General features: G+C 41.7%; 6 protein-coding genes across 6 annotated transcripts; 4 read left to right on the top strand and 2 right to left on the bottom strand.

Annotated features, from left to right (window-relative positions):
• Positions 1 to 528: 528 nt before the first annotated feature.
• On the top strand, positions 529 to 3,224 carry LOC133028771 (lipid transferase CIDEB-like). The gene is made up of 5 exons (XM_061095807.1): positions 529 to 627; positions 752 to 866; positions 1,103 to 1,261; positions 1,378 to 1,568; positions 2,558 to 3,224. The coding sequence occupies exons 1-5, from the start codon at positions 551 to 553 to the stop codon at positions 2,697 to 2,699; spliced, it is 684 nt and encodes a 227-aa protein (XP_060951790.1). The 5' UTR covers positions 529 to 550; the 3' UTR covers positions 2,700 to 3,224.
• Positions 3,225 to 3,552: 328 nt separating this feature from the next.
• On the bottom strand, positions 3,553 to 4,578 carry LOC132996322 (homeobox and leucine zipper protein Homez-like). Its single transcript, XM_061066668.1, has one exon. The coding sequence runs from the start codon at positions 4,558 to 4,560 to the stop codon at positions 3,553 to 3,555; it is 1,008 nt and encodes a 335-aa protein (XP_060922651.1). The 5' UTR covers positions 4,561 to 4,578.
• A 3,163-nt stretch (positions 4,579 to 7,741) lies between these two features.
• LOC132996183 (tripartite motif-containing protein 16-like) lies at positions 7,742 to 9,950 on the top strand. The gene has a single exon (XM_061066510.1). It carries the CDS (start codon positions 7,946 to 7,948, stop codon positions 9,488 to 9,490), a length of 1,545 nt encoding a protein of 514 aa, XP_060922493.1. The 5' UTR covers positions 7,742 to 7,945; the 3' UTR covers positions 9,491 to 9,950.
• A 2,047-nt stretch (positions 9,951 to 11,997) lies between these two features.
• Positions 11,998 to 14,010, top strand: LOC132995988 (tripartite motif-containing protein 16-like). The gene has a single exon (XM_061066272.1). The coding sequence runs from the start codon at positions 12,224 to 12,226 to the stop codon at positions 13,676 to 13,678; it is 1,455 nt and encodes a 484-aa protein (XP_060922255.1). The 5' UTR covers positions 11,998 to 12,223; the 3' UTR covers positions 13,679 to 14,010.
• A 41-nt stretch (positions 14,011 to 14,051) lies between these two features.
• On the bottom strand, positions 14,052 to 19,394 carry gmpr2 (guanosine monophosphate reductase 2). The gene is made up of 10 exons (XM_061095776.1): positions 19,336 to 19,394; positions 18,692 to 18,879; positions 17,686 to 17,805; positions 17,491 to 17,574; positions 17,217 to 17,390; positions 17,041 to 17,122; positions 16,823 to 16,929; positions 15,779 to 15,821; positions 15,521 to 15,680; positions 14,052 to 15,399 (listed from the first exon to the last, which is right to left on the bottom strand). The coding sequence occupies exons 2-10, from the start codon at positions 18,776 to 18,778 to the stop codon at positions 15,213 to 15,215; spliced, it is 1,044 nt and encodes a 347-aa protein (XP_060951759.1). The 5' UTR covers positions 18,779 to 18,879; positions 19,336 to 19,394; the 3' UTR covers positions 14,052 to 15,212.
• Positions 19,395 to 19,606: 212 nt separating this feature from the next.
• nedd8 (NEDD8 ubiquitin like modifier) lies at positions 19,607 to 22,903 on the top strand. Its single transcript, XM_061066020.1, has 4 exons — positions 19,607 to 19,773; positions 19,870 to 19,917; positions 20,608 to 20,690; positions 21,783 to 22,903. Exons 1-4 carry the CDS (start codon positions 19,756 to 19,758, stop codon positions 21,907 to 21,909), a joined length of 276 nt encoding a protein of 91 aa, XP_060922003.1. The 5' UTR covers positions 19,607 to 19,755; the 3' UTR covers positions 21,910 to 22,903.
• The last annotated feature ends 515 nt before the right edge of the window (positions 22,904 to 23,418 follow it).

Raw genomic sequence — 23,418 nt, 5'->3', positions numbered from 1 at the left:
GGTCCATTTGAGTTTATATACATATAAAGTACCTAAAACTATTGTTATATATCTTGTCAAATATACATTTTTACATCTTTATCCTTTAATCACAAAGCTGGATCACCAGGGGCCCCAGGTTTACTCTCTATTAATCTGTCTAAATTCATCTTAAATTTTTTTTTTTTAATTCCCTGGTCCTGATTTATTGAGAATTCATGTTTTTGGTGTTTGAAGGAATCAAAACCTTTATAAATCATCAATGATAAATTAGGCAATTATGTTCAGTCATAATCAACTGACCATAGAAAATAGTGTGTATGGTCCAAGTGTGGGTGTTTAATTGTCAGGTATCGATATCAACCTCAAACATCTGCTATCAGTTGTGCTGTAGTTGTAAACAAGCTGAAAAACGTCACACACAGACACACACACACACACACAGACACACACCCACCACATGCACACAGTGACCAGATGAACCTTACCCCCTGCCGTTCTGTATCTGAGTAATCACCAGGTTCGGAGCAAAGTCCAATTACTGGGTCAAACACAAAATCTCCCACCAAACATGCTACACAACAATCACGCTGTGGGGAGCGACAACAACACATCGAGCAGAATGGAAGGCACATCCTCCTTCATCAAGTGAGTGAACAACTCGTTTTGTTCTGTTGATATTCAGTGAATATTGCTTCCTTTTGCTTAACCCCCGAGTCAAATAATCATGATTGAATGTAGATCCGAGCGTTTATGTTTTGTCTGACCTCAGGTCAGTGACCAAGCGAGTGTGGTCCCCGACGCAGAGACCCTTCAGAGTGTGTTGTCACAACAGGGCGACGAGGAAGGGCATCACAGCTGGGACCCTGGAGGAGCTGAAAGAACGGGTGAGCGGGATAATGGAAAGAAATCAAATCAAATCAAACCAAACCCTCAACTCAATAAAAGAAACATGATTCTAAACTGTTGTCTTTAAGCATGAAAATGAACTTTAAATTCACAATAGTTTCTATTCGACATATGACACAACTGCTGTGTGAGTGAAATTACAATCAACACAAGTCCCTGTTACGACATGAACGCTGCTTTAAGGGTGTAACAGGAAGTTGTACCTGTGCTGTAGGTGTACCAGGCGCTGCTGCTGTCCCTCTCTGCAGTGTCTCTGTCCCTGGTGTGTGAGGAGGACGGCACAGAGGTGGACACCGACGAGTTCCTCACAACGCTGCCCGACAACACGATGCTCATGGCCCTGGAGCCCGGACAGACCTGGAAATCCCAGACAGTACGTGTGTGACCAAAGCCGACATGTATTCATTACAGTTACTTTCAAACTGATTTAAGATGTCAAAACATCACAAATATTTAATATATGTGACCATTGTCGTTGATTCCATCCAGGGTGCAGTCGTGCCCAAATCTCACGACAACAACAAGCCTCGGAACGGGAAAGACATAGCGCGTGTCACCTTTGACCTTTACAAGATGAGCCCTAAGGACATGTTTGGCTCCCTGAGCGTGAAGGCTACGTTTCAGGGGCTGTACTCTGTGAGCGCCGACTTCCAGTGTCTGGGGCCCAAGAAGATCCTCAGGTGAGGTGTCTAAGCAAATAAGCAACATCCTCTCAAGTAGGCAGATGCTATTTAAGGATATGTACCGACACACCATGAATAAAAAGTTCTTCATTCAAAAACTTATCAAAGCTGTAGCTGGAGGAAGTGGAGCTACTTTAAACTATTTTAAATAGACTAAGATCAATGACAACCAAGTAATTGAGTCCAACAATGTTCTGTGACACAAATTAATATTTTCATGTCTCCTGTCATTGCCACTTTTTTTTTTAAACAATATTTTTATTGACGTTTCAAGTGCATATCAAACTTTATGACGAATTTACAAACATTTTCATTTATATCCCCTCGAACAGCCACTCATTCACACAGACAAAGAAGAATAAAATAAATAAAATGGACAATGACAACAGACATCAAACTAATGGAGAAAAAAAAAAAAAAAAAAAAGGCAAGATCATTTCACAACCTGTTGTTCAGTCAGTGTTATCCGTGTCATTGCCACTTTTAAACCTCAAAGGATTATTAATATAAATTGAAAAGGTCAGAGGTTAAATATCCCTTGTTGGAACTGCTAACAATTTTGTTGGTAAAGAGCCACAAGCCCAAAAAACCTTTGGTAACTGCTGGTTTAATCTTTGACAATGCATCACATTTATATGATATAAACATATGGTTTTTGTCTTTTATGTAAATGGTAGTGGTATTTAAACAGCTGCAAAATTAATACATTGGAGCATGAAGTACAATATTTCTCTCTCAAGTAGATTATCAAGTAACAAAGAGCGTTTTATGTAAAGTAACTCAAAACTGAACTTAATATTTGAAGAACCAGTTTTCTCACTGAGAAGATGTGAAAAGACAGGAAGAGTTTTGAAATCCAGTCCCAGGTCCGAAATGAGAGCAGCTTGCAGTCAGGGGAGAGATGGAATGATGGAGTGATGCTTGACTTGGGTGTTTACAGTAGAAAACAGTTTTGATGACCCCTGTTCTCTGTCCTGGTTTTTCAGAGAAGCCCTGCGTGTGGCCTCCGGCCTCCTCCACGCCGCCGGACACCTGCTCATCACGTCCGCTTCAATGATCCGCCGCATCATCGAAGGCGCCGAGTTCTGGCAGCCGCAGCGGACAGAGTACACGGCCAGCTGGAACTGAGGAGGCCAGGACACCTTTTCTTTTTTACACGTGAAGAAGAGCAACTCGGTCTGATGTTGATTTGATGTCCGAAATGTCCTTTTTCTCACGAGTTAGCTTCTCTGTATTGATTAAATGATCCGTTTTGAGAGGGTGGGGTGGGGGGGTAGAAGAACCATGACCTGACCATGTTTTGAGTTAATATCACAGTGACATTTTTATACAATGTGATGAACAATTGTAAATATTATACAGAATAAAACACACAAAAATGCAAAACCCTTCACAATCAATTGTTTAGTTTAGGTCTAAGCTTTCATTAGGCACAACTTTATGTACGTGGATTCCGGGGGATTACCACTGTAACCGTGTGTGGTTATCTTTCTTATCATATTATTAACATCGTCTCATGTAAAATATTCATGTAATTAGTTTAAAAAAAGACGACTAACTGTGTTTGTTAATGTTTTAAAAATGATAAAACGAGTCGTGTTCAATCAATGAAAGTGTTTCAACTTGAATGACAATAAAAACCTCTGCACATCACAGTGGGACACGACTATATAACTATATATATATATAACTACTGTAACACGACTATGCTGTACATGCCTGTTTAAACACTAATCAACAACTAACGACAGTATAACAACAACAATAACTTCAATATGAAGGAACAGGCCAATTCACAACATCCAACATGGTAACTGGTTATCAAACATCACAAAGTAGACGATGCTTCCTATATACGTCATTGACCTCGTTCCTTTTCCGGTTGTTTCGGCTACAGAGGCGCAGTCAATCATTTCTTATCTGAATGCACATTTTCTACTTCCTCTCAAGCTTCCTCTTCGAAGTTGCGTTTTCCTTGGTCTCAGCGGCTCCTTTGCCGGTGCCTGATGTTGGCCAGCGCCTTGCTGTGCTGCTCCTTCTTCATCCAGCCTGGCCTAACCTTCTTTACGTAGTAGCGTGTGTCGCTGAACCACTGCACCAACGTTTGCCGAGGGATGCAGATCGTCCTCATCAGGCGTTCGTAGTCACATGCGTTTGGATACTGGCAGTCGGAGAAAGCCAACCGCAGCGTCGCCCTCTTCTCTCTGGTTAAAGATTTCGTCTCTGACTCGCCCTCTCTGTCTCTCTCCGCGAAACCGTCATCGTCTTCCTTCGTCTCTTCTATCTTGTTGGGCACGGCGTTCCTTTTGCGCCTTTTCGGAGTTTTCTCTCTGACCTCCACAAGAGTTTCCACCTCACTATCCTCCTCTTTGTTCTTTTGTAGCTCCTGCATAATTTTCCTCTTCAGTCGCTCAACAGCCCTCCCATCTTGTCCCAGTTTTGAGCTCTCCGGGACCTTTCCCTCCTTCTTCCTTCCAGATTCTTTTACCCCTCTCTTCTGTTCCTTCTTCTCACTTGTCTCCTCTTTTACCTCCTCATGCATCCTGTTTTGGGTAGTTTGGGTTTGCACCTCTTTCTTTCCCCGAATCTTTCCCTGACTGAACTTCCTTTGAACCTCTTGGATGTCTTCGTAGTCCCAGCTAATGCCGTAGCGGAGCCTCTGTGCCATGAACCACTCCTTCACCTGGTCTGGGTGCAGGGAGCAGCGCCGCGCCAGCACAGCGGTTTCTTTCTGTGTCAGATACGGGAAGACGTCGAAGGCCTTGTCGAGCTCTGCTACACTGTCCAGCTGTAGGTCGATCTGGTTCAGGTGCACCCACACAAGCATCTGATTCTCAGAGAGCAGGGGCAGGACCACTGCTCGGTTTTGGTTCATGTTGAAAGGCACCGGGGCGACCTTTATTCCTTGTGTCACACCACCAGCACCAGGTGTGTTCTGTCTGAGCCAGGGAAGCCCTCCCTCCATGGTATCGACTCCTGTCAACAGCATAGAAACAGAAACGGTTAATGTCACCCACGCATTTAGGAGGAAAATTTGTACTCAAAACTCTTTTGGTATCTGTGACTACACCCAGCACTCACAACAGGAGAGATTTCAGTGCAAATCTCACACCGAAATAACCGTGATCAAACAAAGTTCTGTTTTCCTCCGACAACTTCTGATGTTCGTAATCTTGTCAATAAACATCCTCAGTCCTTTCCTCCCACTTCTGGGGTTTGCATAAATATTTAGTTGCTAACCCAGAGCCTTTAAAAAAAAAATACAGTTTGTATAATAGTACACACAGTGTCTCTTTAACATATATGGTTATATATTGGAGAAGGATTTTATATAAATCTGATTTGTCCTGTTTTGATTTCACGCGTCTAGACGTTTCTATCTTGTTAATTTACGATAAATCCTTTCTCGGATTTACTATATCACATTATAAAATTACCTATAATGTGACAAAAGCTTTGATTCTAATCACACACCCCTAAGCAAAGAAACAGGATGTAGAATAAATACCTGTTTAACAGAGGTGGTGTTAATTACTAGATAGAAATTATATATTTACACTTTATTGTCACCAGACTGCAGAAGTAAAGGTATATATATATATAAATATATATATATACATTTATATAAAAATACTCTATTACAAGGTAATGTCCTGCATTCACACTTACACATCATTGTGATTATTAAATCTGAATCCATTTGAATGAACTGAAGAGGGCTAAGTAGCTAGCTAGCTAGCAAGCAAGCTAACTGTTCCCGGCTACTGATGCTAAAGTTGAACGTTCTGTTGCCATTGAGTTAACATCAGCTTAGCACCAGTTAGCATGCTAAGTAGCTAGCATGGTGAACTTAGCTTACACTAGGTGTTCGTGTTTCCTGTGACAGTTTGAAGAAGATAAGAATACTATGAGGAAGTGAGGTGGACGAGGAAGTGAGAGATCTTACCTTTAAAAAGCGAGAATATTGTGGTCAGCTCCTTATTTAGCTTTCCTGAACATTAGCTACGATTAGCCTCGATTAGCTTCACTGCAGGGTTGGTCTTTCTGTGATGATTTGTCCCCGTCAGTGCAGATTCAAATCAACAGTAGATCTCCCCTCTTTTAGAAACATGTCTGACTAACAGTCTGAGTCGTCCTGAGCAACATGTGAACAGAGGACAAACCAGACTGATGCACTGGTATTTACTGAGATGATGGGATTTAAAAATTATGCTGGGAAAAAACAGAATTCGTCTCCTCATGGAGTCAACATAAACGCGTGTAATAGTTCTGTAAGCAATTGGAGTTTCTTTATTTTGTTTTTCTATCTATAAGTATTCTCTATTTTATTATAAAGTCCTGCTCACCGTTATTGGCACCCCTTAATTTTTTGCATAACCTGTACAATATCTTCAGAAATAAATGGAAATGTACCAAATTTATATCATCAGGATCTTTTAATTGGAGGTATTGACATACACACACTTAAACGTGTGGTTAGATACACATACCATGTCCTTTGATTGCATTAACTACACTCTGGAGCACAGTCACTTCACACACACACACACACACACACACACACACACACACACACACACACACACACACACACACACACACACACACACACAAGGCAGAGGTCCAAAGTAATTTAACAAAGAAAATAGTTTTTATTAACTTCCATATTGTAATTTCAAAGAAGAACAGAAAAAACATCATGTGCAGCAATCTTAATATTTGGTGGCACACCCTTTGGCAGTGATGACAGCCTCCAAACGTTTCTTGCAGCCATCTATAAGCTTCTTGCACTTCTCAGCTGGTATTTTCTCCAACTCTTCCTTTGCAATTTGTTCAAGCTCTTGAACGTTTGTAGGGTTCTTTTACCCAATAGCAGATTTCAGCTCACCCCAAAGATTTTCAATCAGATTGAGATCAGGACTCATTGCTGGCCATTTTAAAAGAGTCAATTTTTTCCTTTTCTATCATTCCTGCGTGCTTTTGGATGTGTGCTTTGGGTCTTTGTCTTGGACAAGGACCCATGATTTTCAACTCAAACCAAGTTTTCTTACACCGGGTGGGACATTTCGCTCTAAAATCTCTTGATAATTCTCTGATTTCATGATTCCTGTGATACGGTCAAAGCCTCCGGTACCAGATGCAGCAAAGCAGCCCCACAGCAGTATGGATCCTCCACCATGCTAACTGTTGGTAGGCTGTTCTTTTCCTTATATGGGCTTTATTGCGCCGTCTGTAAACAAACTGTTGGTGTGAATTGCCAAAAAGCTCTATTTTTGTTTCATTTGTCCACAGAACATTTTCCCAGAAGGACTGCGGTTTGTCCGGGTACTCTTTGGCAAAGATCGGTCGTTTCTTTTTTATGTCTTTTCTACAGCAATGGTGTCTTCCTTGGCCTTTGCCCATAAAGCCCTGTTTGGTTTAGTGTGCGGCTTTTGGTACTTGTTGAGACCATGACCCCGGATTGTTCCAGGTTGGCCTTCAGGTCTTTGGATGTTTTTTCCACCATTTGAACCAACCTTCGAAGACTTCTCTCATTAATTTTTCTCATCCCCCCACGTCCAGGGAGGTTCTTGACAGTTCCATGCTAGGCAAACTTCTTAATGACATTACGCACTGTTGAAACAGGGATACCAAGGTCTTTGGAGATGGCCTTATACCCTTCAGAGGGCTTGTGTATGCTAATAATAGCCCGTCTGATGTCCGCAGACAGCTCCTCTGTCTTCACCATTGTGACAAAGGAACAGGGAATAACAGGTGGCTTTTTAAAACAAGTAGTCATCATTTATTGGCTAATTCATGTCACATGGGCACAGGCAATTTATCAAAGGTGATTCATGGTGTGTTTCCATACTGATTTACAGCAAAGGGTACCAATATCAGGTACGCAGCAAAATTTAAGTTTTTCTATTTTTCCAACATTGTTCATTGATTAAAATTGTTGTTTATCATTTGCTCTTTTGTATCAAACACAAATTCTTTATACAAATAACTTGTTTCACTTGATTCATTTTTTTCAGGAGACAGTCCACATTATGTACTTAAACTTCTTGGGTGCCAATAATGTTGAGCAGGACTGTAAAACACAATATCTCCTCGTACATGAAGTACAAAGTAAACATCCTGGTTGGTTCAGTGCTTATCTCAGAGTTTCAGTGTGCCACACCCCTGGGTATTACAGTTCATCAAATGCAGGAAACGAAACTTAAGAGTGGAACTGTTGTTCAGTGCAGCTGTGACCGACTCATAGACTGTGTGGGGAGAGACTGAGACGGTGAAGAACTAACTTCAGCAACATTACGTTTCTATTCCAGCTACAAGAAGGATCCTAAGGACATCGTTCAACACTAAAGATCCGGACTTTGTGATTTCGAAACATGTCTGGCAATCAGCAAAGACACAGGCAGCAAGTTGTCCTCTGCGACATATGCACAGAGGACGACAGGAAACCAGCCAGAAAGACCTGCATGAAATGTGAGATCTCCATGTGTGGGCAGCACCTGCAGCTCCACCTGACCACGCCGGTGTTTCTCCAAACTCATCCTCTGACCGAACCCATGGCTCTATGTGGCACCACCAAATGCCCCCAGCATGGCAAACTCCTGGAGTACTACTGCTTGGATGACATGACCTGTGTGTGTGTTTCCTGCGCCATTGAAGACCAGCACCGCCTCCACAATATGAAAACCTTCTCCACAGCCCACAAAGAGCTCATGGAGAAGCTCACAGGTGAGCAGAAGGCCCTGGGGGTGAAAACTGATGATGAGAATGTGAGTCTTGAAAAGTGGGAGAATAGTGAAAGAGAGAAGCTGAGTCACTCTAGCCTGCGTCTAATTGAGGCTGTGACTAAGATGCGTGATGTATCCCTGACCAGCGTCCGAACTTCAGTTTCTGCTCGGATTGGGGCCATAAAAACATGCAAGAGCAGCATGCAGGCGGCGCAGAGCGAGAAGGACACCTTCAGATTCCTGCAGATGTATTCACAGGTGCATCAGGATGTGGAGGAGGCCAAGGCCGTGGACCTGAGGAAAGGGTTGCTGCCCGGCAGCGACCGTGACAAACTCGTCCAAGCGATACGACAGGATGGGCAAAACACGATGGAGCAGGCAGAACACTTCTGGGGATCCTTGTTTACTCTGATCGATCCGGACCAGGATCTCCTCAGCACTGGTCCAGACCTGATGTTTGAGCCTCTGGTTCTCGGCTCCGGCATTTCACTGTCCAAAGACAACCGGAGGGTTTTCTACAATGATTGGAGCGGGGAATGTACTGCCACTCTTTTGATCGGCAGTAGCCAACCAGATTCTATCCTTCAGAGGTGGCAGGTCTGTCTTTCCAAAGACTTTGATTGGACCATCGGTTTGTGTGACAAAAATTACGGAACGGATTTGCAGAATGGGCCCATCTTTGGCCTTTGCTACAAAAATCACCAGCTCAGGTCTGTCTCGACAGATTATATGCATGATAATGCATACAGAAAAAGACCTCTCAAATCAATAGTTTATCCGTCATCTAAATCAAGAGGTTTTGGGCTTCAAACAGAAGGCAGACAACCCTGCATTTCCTCTGCACTGATCACACCTGAGGCTGGGCCGCTGCCTGAAAAGGTGGAAGTGGTTTGGAATTCTGTTGCTTCCTCGCTGTCCTTCTTCAGAAGAAGTGGACTGCACCGGAGGGAAGAAATAGTCACGATTGCGATGAGCATCAACCGGGGCCTGGTCCCCTTTGTTCAACTGGAAATGGAAAATGCACAAAACAGTGCAAATTCTTCCCAGATTCAATGGAAGTGCACCTGTGGAAGAGATTACAAGGAAGCCTATTATTACAGACAACAATATGGCAGTGTCATGAACCAGAAAAACTGTCCCTGCGGAAAAATCCTTGGTGGTCGCTTCACAGAGGTTGTTTGTGAACTTGTGTAATTTGTGGGTCACCTATGGTCTTTGCTAATCAATATACAAAGAAGTACATGGGAAAAACCTCTGAAGGGAAAAGTCTTTTGATTTCATGACATGAATAGAAATGTCACATTTAAGCTGTCAAATGGTAATGTAGTGCTATTGGATTAGAGATAGGCTTATGGTGTGATTTGTCTTTTAGTTTAAATATGCACATTATACACAAGTGACAATATAATATCTTAATATCTTTCAATTGTACTGATGTTATTATTTTTTTCGTTGGAATTGATTCTTATGTATGAAACCAGTTGTTTGATTTAAATGAAAAGCTTCTTCTGTTTTCTGCCATCAAGTTCAATGTGTTTGTCTCCATCTGCTGGTGGTGAACAAGTCGTCACTCTCACAAAGGAAATCTGTAGCTCTTGCATCATACAAATGTTGTGAATGATCCAATCATCAATAAAGTCAGAGAAATGAAAAATATTGTGGACATTTTGTTTTTTATTGACTGGATAAAACGTTGAGGTGGGGGAAAGAAAATTAAAAACTGCATTTAAATCGTATGTTTTGGCAACATAAACATAATTTTCACACCAATGTGACAAAATAAAATCAGGGAAAACAAATCAAAGCTCAAATCATTAAAGTGCAAAACACAATGAGGGACGGAATGTCTGGGTTTTTTAAAAACAGACTGTCTGACAATTATACTCGTAAATATTTAAGCTTTCTATATAATTTATGACATTTGCTGTAATTCTACATTTGGGTGACACAGGTTCTCAGTACGATCTCGGCCCAGAGCCACGTGCTGTTTATGGACAAACACAGATTTGCATATATGTGAGAACTTGTGAGAACCTTGCATTGGAATGATGAGACAGTGGACATGCACAGAGCTGAGGAGACACTGCTCTGGCTTGCATCTCACTGTGTAGAGACAACGATGTCATCTGACATTTTAGCAACACTAATCAACTTTTTTATGTTCAAACAGCAGCTTCATTCCCCACACATCTGCTGTTGCTCTATGTATCCAGGAGACTTTGGAAATATGAAGAATTCTATGCAGAGTTTAGTGGATTTGTTACAGCAGCAGCTCTTCTGCTTGAGGAATGAAAAAGTCGTTGACCGAAAAGCATCGGCCATCACCTTTTTAAGTTATCTGCATTCACATGCAGAAAGCTGTTAATAGAGATTAGACAAAATGGCGGCTAGACAAGAAACACCTACAATAAATATAGCTGACTAATAAACTGTCTACAAAAAAAGTCTCAAACTATTGGTCGTTGCCCACAGAGGCTCATTCGTCATTTGACAATCTGATGGGCTGTGAGAAGACAGATTCAACAGAATGATTCAACACATATGGCTGCAGAGGGCAATGTTGCTAGTAAAAGGAAAAGTTACATAGAATGGCTTTAACATTTGTAGTCTAAGGTTGTAGTCTTTCTGTGATGATTTGTCCCCATCAGTGCAGATTCAAAACAACAGTAGATCTCCCCTCTTTTAAAAACAAGTCTGACGAGCTGCACGTGCAGAGACAAACCGTCTGAGTCGTCCTGAGCAACATGTGAGCAGAGGACAAACCAGACTGATGCACTGGTATTTACTGAGATGATGGGATTTATAAATGATGCTGGGAAAAGAGGGAAAACATCTCCTCATGGAGTCAATATATACACGTGTAACAGTTCTGTTAGCATTAGTTAATTTGGAGTATATTTTCTTTCTCTTTTGTGTTTTTCTATCTTTAAGAATACTATATTTTATTATATAACATAATATCTCCTCATACATGAAGTACAAAGTACACTTCCTGGTCCGTTCAGTACTTTTCCCAGAATTTCACTGTTCCACACCCCTGGGTATGGCAGCCCATTTCCGCCACTGGGATGAAGAAAATAAAAATCTGTATCTCATAATTTTGACATAGCATCTCATTATTATGAAATACTAAGTCATAATTTCCATCACTGGGATGAAGAAAATAAAAATCTGTATCTCATAATTTTGACATAGCATCTCATTATTATGAAATACTAAGTCATAATTTCCATCACTGGGATGAAGAAAATAAAAATCTGTATCTCATAATTTTGACATAGCATCTCATTATTATGAAATACTAAGTCATAATTTCCACCACTGGGATGAAGAAAATAAAAATCTGTATCTCATAATTTTGACATAGCATCTCATTATTATGAAATACTAAGTCATAATGACGAGATGCTAAGTCATAATTATGAGATACTAAGTCATAATAATGAGATACAGATGTTTATTTTCTTCATCCCAGTGGCAGAAATGGGCTTCCATACCCAGGGGTGTGGCACAGTGAAATTCTTGGAAAAGTACTGAATAAACCAGTAAGTATACTTTGTACTTCATGTATGAGGAGATATTATGTTATATATTAAAATATAGTATACTTGTAGATGATCTCATAATTATGCTTAGAGATGCTTAGTCATAATTATGAGATACAGATTTTTATTTTCTTCATCACAGTGGCGGAAATGGGCTTCCATACCAAGGGGTGTTGGGGTTCGTCAAATGTAGGAAACGAAACTTAAGAGTGGAACTGTTGTTCAGTGCAGCTGTGACGGACTCATAGACTGTGTGGGGAGAGACTGAGACGGTGAAGAACTAACTTCAGCAACATTCGGTTTCTATTCCAGGGACAAGAAGGATCCTAAGGACATCGTCCAACTCTAAAGATACTCAAGGAGAATCCGGACTTTTTGAAACATGTCTGGCAATCAGCCAAAGGACACGCAGCATGTTATCCTCTGCGACATGTGCACAGAGGAGGACAGGAAACCAGCCAGAAAGACCTGCATGAAATGTGAAATCTCCATGTGTGGGCAGCACCTGCAGGTCCACCTGACCACGCCGGTGTTACTCCAAACTCATCCTCTGACCGAACCCATGGCTCTGTGTAGCACCACCAAATGCCCCCAGCATGGCAAACTCCTGGAGTACTACTGCTTGGATGATATGACCTGTGTGTGTGTTTCCTGCGCCATTGAAGACCAGCACCGCCTTCACAATATGAAAACCTTCTCCACAGCCCACAAAGAGCTCATGGAGAAGCTCCCAGGTGAGCAGAAGGCACTGGGGGTGAAAACTGATGATGAGAATGGGAGTCTGGAAAAGTGGGAGAATAGTGAAAGAGAGAAGCTGAGTAGCTCGAGCCTGCGTCTAATTGAGGCTGTGACTAAGATGCGTGATATGTCCCTGACCAGCGTCCGAACTTCAGTTTCTGCTCGGATGGGGGCCTTAAAAACATCCAAGAGCAGCCTGCAGGTGGCGCAGAGCGAGAAGGACACCTTCAGATTCTTGCAGATGTATTCACAGGTGCATCAGGATGTGGAGGAGGCCAAGGCCGTGGACCTGAGGAAAGGGTTGCTGCCCGGCAGCGACCGTGACAAACTCGTCCAAGCAATAAGACAGGATGGGAAAAACATGATGGAGCAGGCAGAACACTTCTGGGGATCCTTGTTTACTCTGATCGATCCGGACCAGGATCTCCTCAGCACTGGTCCAGACCTGATGTTTGAGCCTCAGGTTCTCGGCTCCGGCATCTCACTGTCCAAAGACAACCGGAGGGTTTTCTACAATGATTGGAGCGGGGAATGCACTGCCAGTCTTTTAATCGTCAGTACCCAACCAGGTAGTAACCTTCAGAGGTGGCAGATCTGTCTTTCCAAAGACTTTGCTTGGACCATCGGTTTGTGTGACAAACAATACGGAAAGGATTTGAAGAAGGGGCCCATCTTTGGTCTTTGCTGCAAAAATTACCAACTCAGCTCTGTACCTGCATACAGCGGTTCCTCTGCACTGATCACACCTGAGGCTGGGCCGGGACCTGAAAAGGTGGAAGTGGTTTGGAATTCTGTTGCTTCCTCGCTGTCCTTCTTCAGAAGAAGTGGACTGCAGCGGAGGGAAGAAATAGTCACAATTGCGATTAACAACGTCAACTACCCGGGCCTGGTCCCCTTTTTTCGACTGGAAATGGAAAATGCACAAAACAGTGCAAATTCTTCCCAGATTCAACGGAAGTGCCCCTGTGGAAGAGTTTACTACAAGCAAGCCAATTATTACAGACAACAATATGGCAGTGTCATGGTGAATCAGAAAAACTGTCCCTGTGGAGAAATCCTTGGTGGTCGCTTCACAGAGGTTGTTTGTGAACTTGTGTAATTTGTGGGTCCCTGATGGTCTTTGCTAATCAATATACAAAGAAGTACATGGGAAAAACCTCTGAGGGGAAAAGTCTTTTGATTTCATGACATGAATAGAAATGTCACAGTTAAGCTGTCAAATGGTAATGTAGTGCTATTGGAGTAGGAATAGGCTCATGGTGTAGTTTTTCTTTTAGTTTAAATATGCACATTATACACGAGTGACAATATAATATCTGAATATCTTGTAATTGTACAGATTTGTTTTGGTGGGAATTGATTCTTATGTACGAAACCAGTTGTTTGATTTAACTGGAAAGCTTATTCTTTTTTCTGCCGTTTAGTTCAATGTGTTTGCTGCTGGTGAATCAATAAAGTCAGAGAAAGGAAAATGATGTGGACATTTTTTTTTATTGACTGGATAAAATGTTGAAGTGGGGGAAAGAAAATTTAAAACTGCATTAAAATCATATGTTTTGGCAACATAAACATAATTTTCACACCAATGTGACAAAAATAAAATCAGGGAAAACAAATCAAAGCTCAAATCATTAAAGTGCAAAACACAATAAGTGATGGAATGTCTGGGTCTTTTAAAAACAGCTGTCTGACAATTATACTCGTACATATTTAGGCTTTGTATATAAGATAGTAATGTAATGTAATTTTACATTTGGGTGACACAGGTTCTCAGTACGATCTCGGCACAGAGCCACGTGCTGTTTATGGACAAACACAGATTTGCATAAATGTGAGAACTTGTGAGGACCTTGCATTGGAATGATGAGACAGTGGACATGCACAGAGCTGAGGAGACACTGCTCTTGCTTGCATCTCACTGTGTAGAGACAATGATGTCACCTGCCATTTTAGCAACACTAAGCAACTTTTTTATGTTCAAACAGCAGCTTCATTCCCCACACATCTGCTCTTGCTCTACGTATCCAGGAAACTTTGGAAATATGAAGAATTCTATGCAGAGTTTAGTGGATTTGTTACAGCAGCAGCTCTTCTGCTTGAGGAATGAAAAAGGCACAACACGTTGACCGAGAAGCATCGGGCATCACCTTTTTAAGTTATCTGCATTCACATGCAGAAAGCTGTTAATAGAGATGAGACAAAATGGCGGCTAGACAAGAAACACCTTCAATAAATATCGATGACTAATAAACTGTCTACACAAAAAGCCCCAAACTATTGTCCGTTGCCCCTAGACGCTCATTCGTCATTAAACAATCCGATGGGCTGTGAGAAGACAGATTCAACAGAATGATTCACCACATATGGCTGCAGAGGGCGCTGTTGCTAGTAAAAGTACAAGTTACATAGAATGGCTTTAACATTTGTAGTCTAAGGTAGGTCAGAGTCTGTGTGCCTGAGATACTAAAGCTGCATTAAAATTAAAAAAACTTTGATTTATGTGTACAAAAAGGATAAGGAGGGGAATATTTAAGTATGAATATGAGTCTGTTCACTTTTGTACAGCACAAAGTGCACAGACTGGCAGTGATGCAGACCCATCCATCGATCTGACTCAGGATGGAACTGGACATTCAGGAGTTGCCAAAGACAGTGTTGAGCTGCTGGGTGACCCTGATGAAGGTGGTCCTGCGGCTCAGCTCCTTCAGCTTGCCCGCCCCAACGTAGGTGCAGGTGGAGCGAACCCCCCCAAGGATGTCTCGTATCGTCACGTCCACCGGACCTTTGTAAGTGACCTCCACCGTCTTCCCCTCGGACGCCCTGGAGGGGAGAGAAACAGCATACTAGTGTTACCCTCAGGTTTAGTGATCAACACTGACAGGTAAACATCAGGAGGAGCAGCAGCTTGTTCCCTTGATACCACAATAATGGCGACTCTGACCTGTACTCGGCCACACCACCCGCATGCTTCTTCATCGCTGTGTCGGAGCTCATTCCATAGAACAGCTTGTATTTCGTGCCGTTTTTCTCAATGACCTCGCCCCCACTCTCAGAGTGTCCGGCCAGCATTCCCCCCAGCATCACAAAGTCTGCTCCGGCTCCTGAGGGGCACATTTAAAGAGTCACACAAACAGTGAGAGGTCGGTTTTAACAGGAAGAATTCTTAGCATTGAATAGGAAAGAAACAACAACTACTAACCAAAAGCCTTTGAGACATCTCCTGGACAAGTACATCCCCCGTCCTGTGTGAGAGAGACGAGAGGAACAAAGACAAAACAAAACATCAGGCAATAGGTGTGACTTTATGGTTTTTGTGGCTGCATGTGCACAACTTGTACGGAAGCGTATTGCATTCACTTAAAAAATTTTTTTTCTGTTTTTACGAGATAAAAATCCTGTTTTTCGAACTTTTTTATTTTCTGTTTTTACGAGATAAAAATCCTGTTTTTCTGAGCTAAGTTTTCTCTGTAAAAGGAGTTCCCTTAATCCTGCCTGAAGCTCTCACACGCATGGAGTATGGTTGCTCCTGCATCAGCCTGACCCTCCAACAGACTAATGTAGCCTCAGCCGAAAGAGGACACGAGAGATGGTTATTGAATCGGGACATCACACTCGTTTATTTTCCTTCACACTTTACTCTATCGTTAGAACCCCTTTCAAAACAAGAGTCCCAACCACCAACCTGCTTATAACAGGAACTACACATCAATCTTCTATAATAAAGCCACTAACGGGACAAAAATGGAAACTATCCTCTACCTATCTGTAGCATATCCCCCGAAAGATGGTCGAGACTTTCAACTGATGTTTTCAGGTTTATTTGACGCTACGTCTATGGACGCTATATGTCAATGTAAAAAAAAAGTTCGAAAAACAGGAAAAATCCTGTTTCTCTAACTTTTATTTTGATTTTACCCCGAGCTTTTTTTTTTTTCAAGTGAATACAATACGCTTCCGTACAACTTGGGAGCAAAGAGATGAATATTCTTAGCATGAAATACATGTCTTAGAGCGAATGATATTACAGAAAAGCTCCTTTCAGACATGCTTTCCAGAAAATGCCCAGATGTTTTAGTTTCATGCTGTGTACAGAGATGTTGAGAGGGCTATCAAACTTCTCATCCAACTCTTCACTATAAAAAAGCGTCAAAGCCGGATTTTAAATATGTCAAATGATTCCTTTGACATTAATTCTGCGCCTGATTGCATTATTGAGATATTATTATAGATCAGAGTCGCTTACAGAGATTATGTGGCCGCCCAGTCCGTGGGCTGCATCTGCACACTCTATCACGGCACTAAGCTGGGGGTAACCCACCCCTGTCTTCTTGCGGGTGGTGCAAACAGAACCTGTAGAGGAAGACAAGAGGCAAGATGATGTTCGAACAGGAAACTGTTTGAGCTAACAAAATAATAATGTTCCCTCTTGACGTGAAAATGTGGGTAAGAGGCTGGGCTCACCTGGTCCGATGCCAACTTTGATGATGTCAGCCCCGGCCAGGATCAGCTCCTCCACCATTTCTCCAGTCACCACATTTCCTGCCTGAGCAAAATAAAAATAATATTAAAAAAATGTTGTTCAACATCTGTTCCTTTTTCCCCCCATTTAAAAAGGTATCAAACAGACAACTACTGACCATAATAGTGTGTGTCTGGAACTTTTGCCGGACGTCTTTGACGAAGTGGACAAAGTGTTCAGAGTAGCCGTTCGCCACGTCGACGCAGATGTAGCGCAGCTTGGGCACCGCCTTCAAGATGGCGGAGATCCTCTCAAAGTCGCCGTCGCCGGTCCCTGAGCTGACTGCCACACTCTGGGAGGGCGAGCAGAGAAGAAAGGGAGAGAGAAAGAAGTGTCACCAATACGACCATTCATATAAACTAGGCCTACGTCACAATAAACACTTTGAATACCTCCACACACTCGGGGTGCTTCGCTGCAAACTCCACCCAGTCGTCCACCGAGTAATGTTTGTGAACCGTGGTGAAGAGAGTGAACTGGAGGAGCGGACAAAGAACGACACATCAATTAAGATGGTGTAGATGGTGCAATGACATCTAAAGGCCACTGGGGGCATCGTAAGTGATTTGTATAAGCTTGTGTCCGACCTGGTGCAGTGCCAGGGCCATCTCGAAGGTTCCCACGGTGTCCATGTTGGCAGCGATGATGGGGATCCCTCTGTAGCTGCCCTTGGAGTTCCTGAAGGAGAAGCTCCTCACCAGGTCCACCTGGAATAAACAACAAGACTTTAGCGTGCCTGATATTAACATCACCGTACCACCAGGGGGACTCTAGCTCCGTAGAAGCTCCTTCTTAGTGGAAGGACCAGTTTTCTTCAGTTGAGGTGATGTGAGGCTGAAATGCAGTCATTCTTCCCTGTCTCCAAAAATAAATGGCTCCAGTTTCATCTCTTCTGAAGAGGACAGTGAAGATTAAAGCACTTGTGACTCCACAGGGTTTAGAGAAATGTAATGTCCACATGTAATGAGGAGTTTCCAGGTCTCTCTCAGGGAATGGTTTACATTTCGGATCTCCTGCTATGTTATCAACTGCCCACACCCATCTGGGCTTCTCTGTCCCCAGAGTCAAAACCATGTAGAGAAGAAGTGTTAAGCTTCTATGTTGTATCTTGAACAAACTCCCAGAGAGCTGCAGGTCTGCTGCCGGGAGATACCAACTAACGGCATCTCCATGTGACTTTATCCTAAGTTTCCCTCTGGATCGAATACATTTCTATATAAATACATTTTTTCCTCCTGAAACCACCTGTAAATTCACTGGATCTGCACGGATTGCACTGACTCTGGATCTACCACCTGATCCGGATCAGCACCAAAATGTAATGGGTTCTACCGTGTGTCGGTCCTGGTGGTTTATGGGTAATCTTGCTAACTTATAATAACCAAACCAACACGGACAAAAACACACAGCAGCTTGATCCTGCGTTTTACAGACACAGGTTTTAGTCAAATATGAAAGGACAACGACATTTCTTTGTTTTTTGAACAGCTCTGAAACACCACTGAGGGTCTGTGGTTCCTCGTGTGGGATTCAGGAAATGGAAACACCCGCGTCTGGGTCAGTCGGGGGTTCTCACGTCCGGCTTGTACCCACCTCGCTCCGGGACTTGAGCGTGCTTCTCTTCGGACGGAGGAGCACATCCTTGAAGTCCAGCTTGATGTCGTTCTCAATGCGAGGCATCTCTGAAGCAGCGAGAGAGAGAGAGAGAGAGAGAGAGAGAGAGAGAGAGAGAGAGTCGACAAAGCACGGGGGGGTGGAGCAGTTGGACTTTGATTGTGAACCTGTGAGGAACAAGAACAAAGATGGAGGTCAGAGGTCAGGGGGGCTTTGGGGGTGGTGTGTCACATTCTTATACCTCCCTTCAGACACACATACAAACACACAACACACACACATGGTTATCAAAGGACACAAGCAGGCACAATGACGTGGAAAATAAACCAATAGAGGCGAATATCCATTTTGTAATAACTACAGCTGTAATAACAACTTTATAGCGGTTTAATAAAAAACATCTTTAGCTAACTGGAGGTTTAATAAGGCTGCGTACCCTTTACTGACAATGCTATTGCTAATGCTATGTACACTGAACCACGGAGGCTACTTCAGCCCGGATGTCAAAACTCAAGGTTACAAGAGTCAAAGGAGAACCCACACGTAACCTCGACGCTACCATTAGCTGCTAATTAGCCGCATTTGTAAAGTAGTTCGTATATTTAGCTGAATAAGGCGTTTACCTTTAGAAAAAGTGACGTTAGTGTGTGTCCGTCGCCTCCTCCTCTGATATCCTGTGTTTCTGGTGGGAAGCTTTAAGAGGACGGACACATGCTGACATCCGGATTGTAGTTTTTAAAGCGCCTCAGCCCGTTGGCGGACCGAGGCTAAAAACTACAAACTCTACCTTACGTGTTTACGCCACAAAGTCGTTAACGTAAAAAATAAATGCTGACGCAGCTGTTTTGCGTGTTTATGACGCCACACAATCACGTCATAACCCGGAAGCACTGTCACACGGGGATCCAGTGAGGAAGAACACAGGAAACGACCCATTGGATATCGAGTCTCTTCCTTCTTCACTTGCTTTTAAATCGTAGCTTCGTAATTAAACTCGTAATTTAAACAGCTCCAGTGGATCTGATCAGAACGAGACAACAGCCATGCTTATTAAAGTGAAGGTGGGACACAGCGTTAGCAGCATTAGCAGCTAGCATGCTAACCCTAGCCCCTGGATTGTAAACAAACTAATGTTTCTGCATGTGTTTCCACCACAGACGCTCACTGGGAAGGAGATAGAGATCGACATCGAGCCCACAGACAAGGTACACGTGGGTCATGTGCTTCATCGTGTATTAGTACACAAGAGTGTGGTCATTATGGAGTATTCATGTGTAACACAACACTCCGCTCCATATACACTTACTTCACATCGTATGTGATATGTGTTCATATAAACCATATTGATATTATATATCATTTCATACAATAATATTGTCTTTTGCACTCTCTGTCTACATATTCTTACACTCAAAGTATATTATATTACCTATTGTATAGTCAAATACTTATATTCATTCCTCTACTATATATCATATATTGTATCATACTCTGTATATTCTTTGTATACTTAAGTATATATACACATATTTATACATGTGTACATGTTATAATTATTATCATTATATTACTATTACTATTATATTTACTGTTGTTGCCATTATTACTATATACTGCTATATATACTGTACTATTTTTATATACTGTCTAACAATAACATTACCATCATATCATCAGTACTATTACCATCATCTTGCCCCTGCACCTTATCTACCTATTTTATTTTATCTTGTGCTTCTGTTTTTTATTCTTTCTACCTCAATATTTTTTATTTTATTCTATTGTATTGTATTTTATTGTATTCAAATATACCGGCTGCTATGACAACTTAATTTCCCTTCGGGGATGAATAAAGTAATCTATCTATCTATCTATCTACTTGTGTGTCTGTGCAGGTGGAGCGGATCAAAGAGAGGGTGGAGGAGAAGGAAGGGATTCCCCCCCAACAGCAGAGGTTGATCTACAGCGGGAAACAGATGTAAGATTGATTCTGATCAAAATCAATATATTATAATAATAGTAATAATTCCTTTTGTGATAATACCACCAGGTTTCAGCTCTGACAGACTAGTTGTTATAATGAAAACAGGAAGAGTGGTAATTGTGGATGTAAAGATGTTATTAATGATAGCAGCAACAATTCATATAATAATTACAATAGTTGTGAAAAATAATCAACATAAAATGCTGCCATTTATTTCTGGCTATTCCAAAGGGATGATCCCATATGTCCCTGTCAAAATAAAACGATGTCACGTACAGTTTGATAGATAGATAGATAGATAGATAGATAGATAGATAGATAGATAGATAGATAGATAGATAGATAGATAGATAGATAGATTACTTTATTCATCACCGAAGGGAAATTAAGTCGTCATAGCAGCCGGTATCTTTGAATACAATAAAATACAATACATTAGAATAAAATAAAAAATATTGAGGTAGAAAGAATAAAAACAGAAACACAAGATAAATAGGTAGTTAAGGTGCAGTGGCAAGATGATGGTAATAGTACTGATGATATGACGGTAATGTTATTGTTAGACAGTGTATAAAAATAGTACAGTATATATATTATTTAATATTACATTATATATATTTATATATGATATTAATTATACCAATATAATAGCAGTATATAGTAATAATGGCAGCAACAGTATATATAATAATAATAGTAAATATAATAATAATAATAACATGTACACATGTATGAATATGTGTATATAGACTTATATATACAAAGAATATACAGAGTATGATATAATATGATATATAGTAGAGGTATAAGTATTTGACTATACAATAGATTATACTATGAGTGTAAGAATATGTAGACAGAGTGTGCAAAAGGCGATATTAATGTATAAAATGATATATAATACCAATATGGTTTATATTAACTCATATCACATATGATGTGAAGTAAGTGTATATGGAGCGGAGTGTTGTAAAGGGTACACAGTGCAAGGAGACAGGTATATTTAGTGCAGTATTTAGTTTGCAGTTTAAAGGAGGTTTTTCTGCTGTCTCGTGTCCTTTCATCCTTTGTTCCGTCTTTCCTCAGGAACGATGAGAAAACAGCTGCAGACTATAAGATCCAGGGCGGCTCTGTTCTCCATTTGGTCCTAGCGCTGCGAGGAGGACGGGCGCTCCAATCTCCCAGAAGCCTTCACACCAAGCCAGCCTTGTAGCCATCACCACAATGAACCCTGCCTTAGCTTTTGCAATGCCTACCCTGAGAGGAGACACTGAAGACACACAGCCGGGGGGGTCAGAGGGTCACCTGGTGGCACTGGGGGGCAACACAGCGCCAGTATATGAGGTTCTGTTTGTGGTAGCCCCTTCGTTCAGTCAGAAATGTGTTGGCTACAAATGTTTCACTCACTCACAAGCTGTGGATTAGATTCACAACCCAAGAGTGTATTTGTCTGCTCTGGAAAACTGGTGGCTTTGTTTTATTTCTACAGAAGCAGGCGAAGCACTCAGTTTTAAATTTGCATCCGCGGAAAATCGCAAACATTCTTAGACGTCACTCCCCAAACGTGTCAGATTTCTTTATTCCCTGGGAAATCAGGGAAAAGTTTAAAAAATGCCTTATCCTATAATATTGTGGAACATCTGTAGAAAAAGTATTCGTGTTTTTTGTGTAGTCCTGCTGACTCACAAGATAACAACCAACAGACAGGGGTGAAAACGAAACAGTAGAATAAAGGTGCTGCAGGGAAACCCCCACTTGTATCACAGTCTTAGGTTTACTTGTTCTGCTTCATCAATTATTTATTAAATTTTCTACAAATTGCCGAAACACAACTAACACAACATAATCTAAAGCTCCTGAATCAAAAGTGATTTTCTCCTAGGAACCAACCATGTAGCTCTTTCAGATCGGTGAAGGCTGGTAACGTTATGTTTCAAAGAATAGTTTGACGTTTTGGGGAAATACAAAAATCAAAGTTGACAGATTCATGTGGATTTTATTTGAGTTTTCGTGCTGATTTCACACTTTTACTGCTGTGAGAAGTGGAGGAGTCTGGTTCTGTGTGACAGTGGCTTCAGATGCTGCTCCGCTGTTCAGAGAGCAACGCTGACCTCTGGGATCGTTTGTGTGTTTGCTCCGCCCCTCGTACACAGCTGTGTGAAACTGCTGTGGATGTGAGTGGAATAAAAGGATTTTAATGCTACAAACGCCTCACTATTGCCATTCTGTGTTGAACAAAGGAGACAGAAAATTCTCGCTTACATGTGTATATTTTTGAAATTCTTTTCACACACACACACACCACCAGTATGTACATTTACATTTTTAACACACACTGCAAACAGCCTGAGGCAACGTTCATTACAGACCAGAGTGAACACCAGTGATTTCGATTGAACACTTCTCCTCAGGGGTTGTGTGCTAGTGGGATGATGTATTGCTGAAGCGAGACAGAATACATAATGTCTGATACAACAGGAAACTTCATATTTCCTCCACTTTGAAGATCTGGTTTGGTCTGATTTAAAGCAAAAGAAAGTCCGACACAAGTCAAATTCTCCAGATATGGCACAAAGTTGCAGCATTTCATTTCTGAGGTGGAGGCAGTTTCCGGCCTCATCTATGCACAGTTGGGGTCTGGCTAAGACTTGGAGTGAAACTTTGCAAATTGAATGTCCTCTCATTATTTAAAGAAGTACAGAATTGAATCACATTATCTCTC

This window comes from Limanda limanda, chromosome 22 (genome assembly GCF_963576545.1).
Source record: "Limanda limanda chromosome 22, fLimLim1.1, whole genome shotgun sequence".
Lineage (NCBI taxonomy): Eukaryota > Metazoa > Chordata > Actinopteri > Pleuronectiformes > Pleuronectidae > Limanda > Limanda limanda.
Note: the sequence above shows the minus strand (reverse complement) of the source record. Positions and strands in the feature narration are given on the sequence as shown.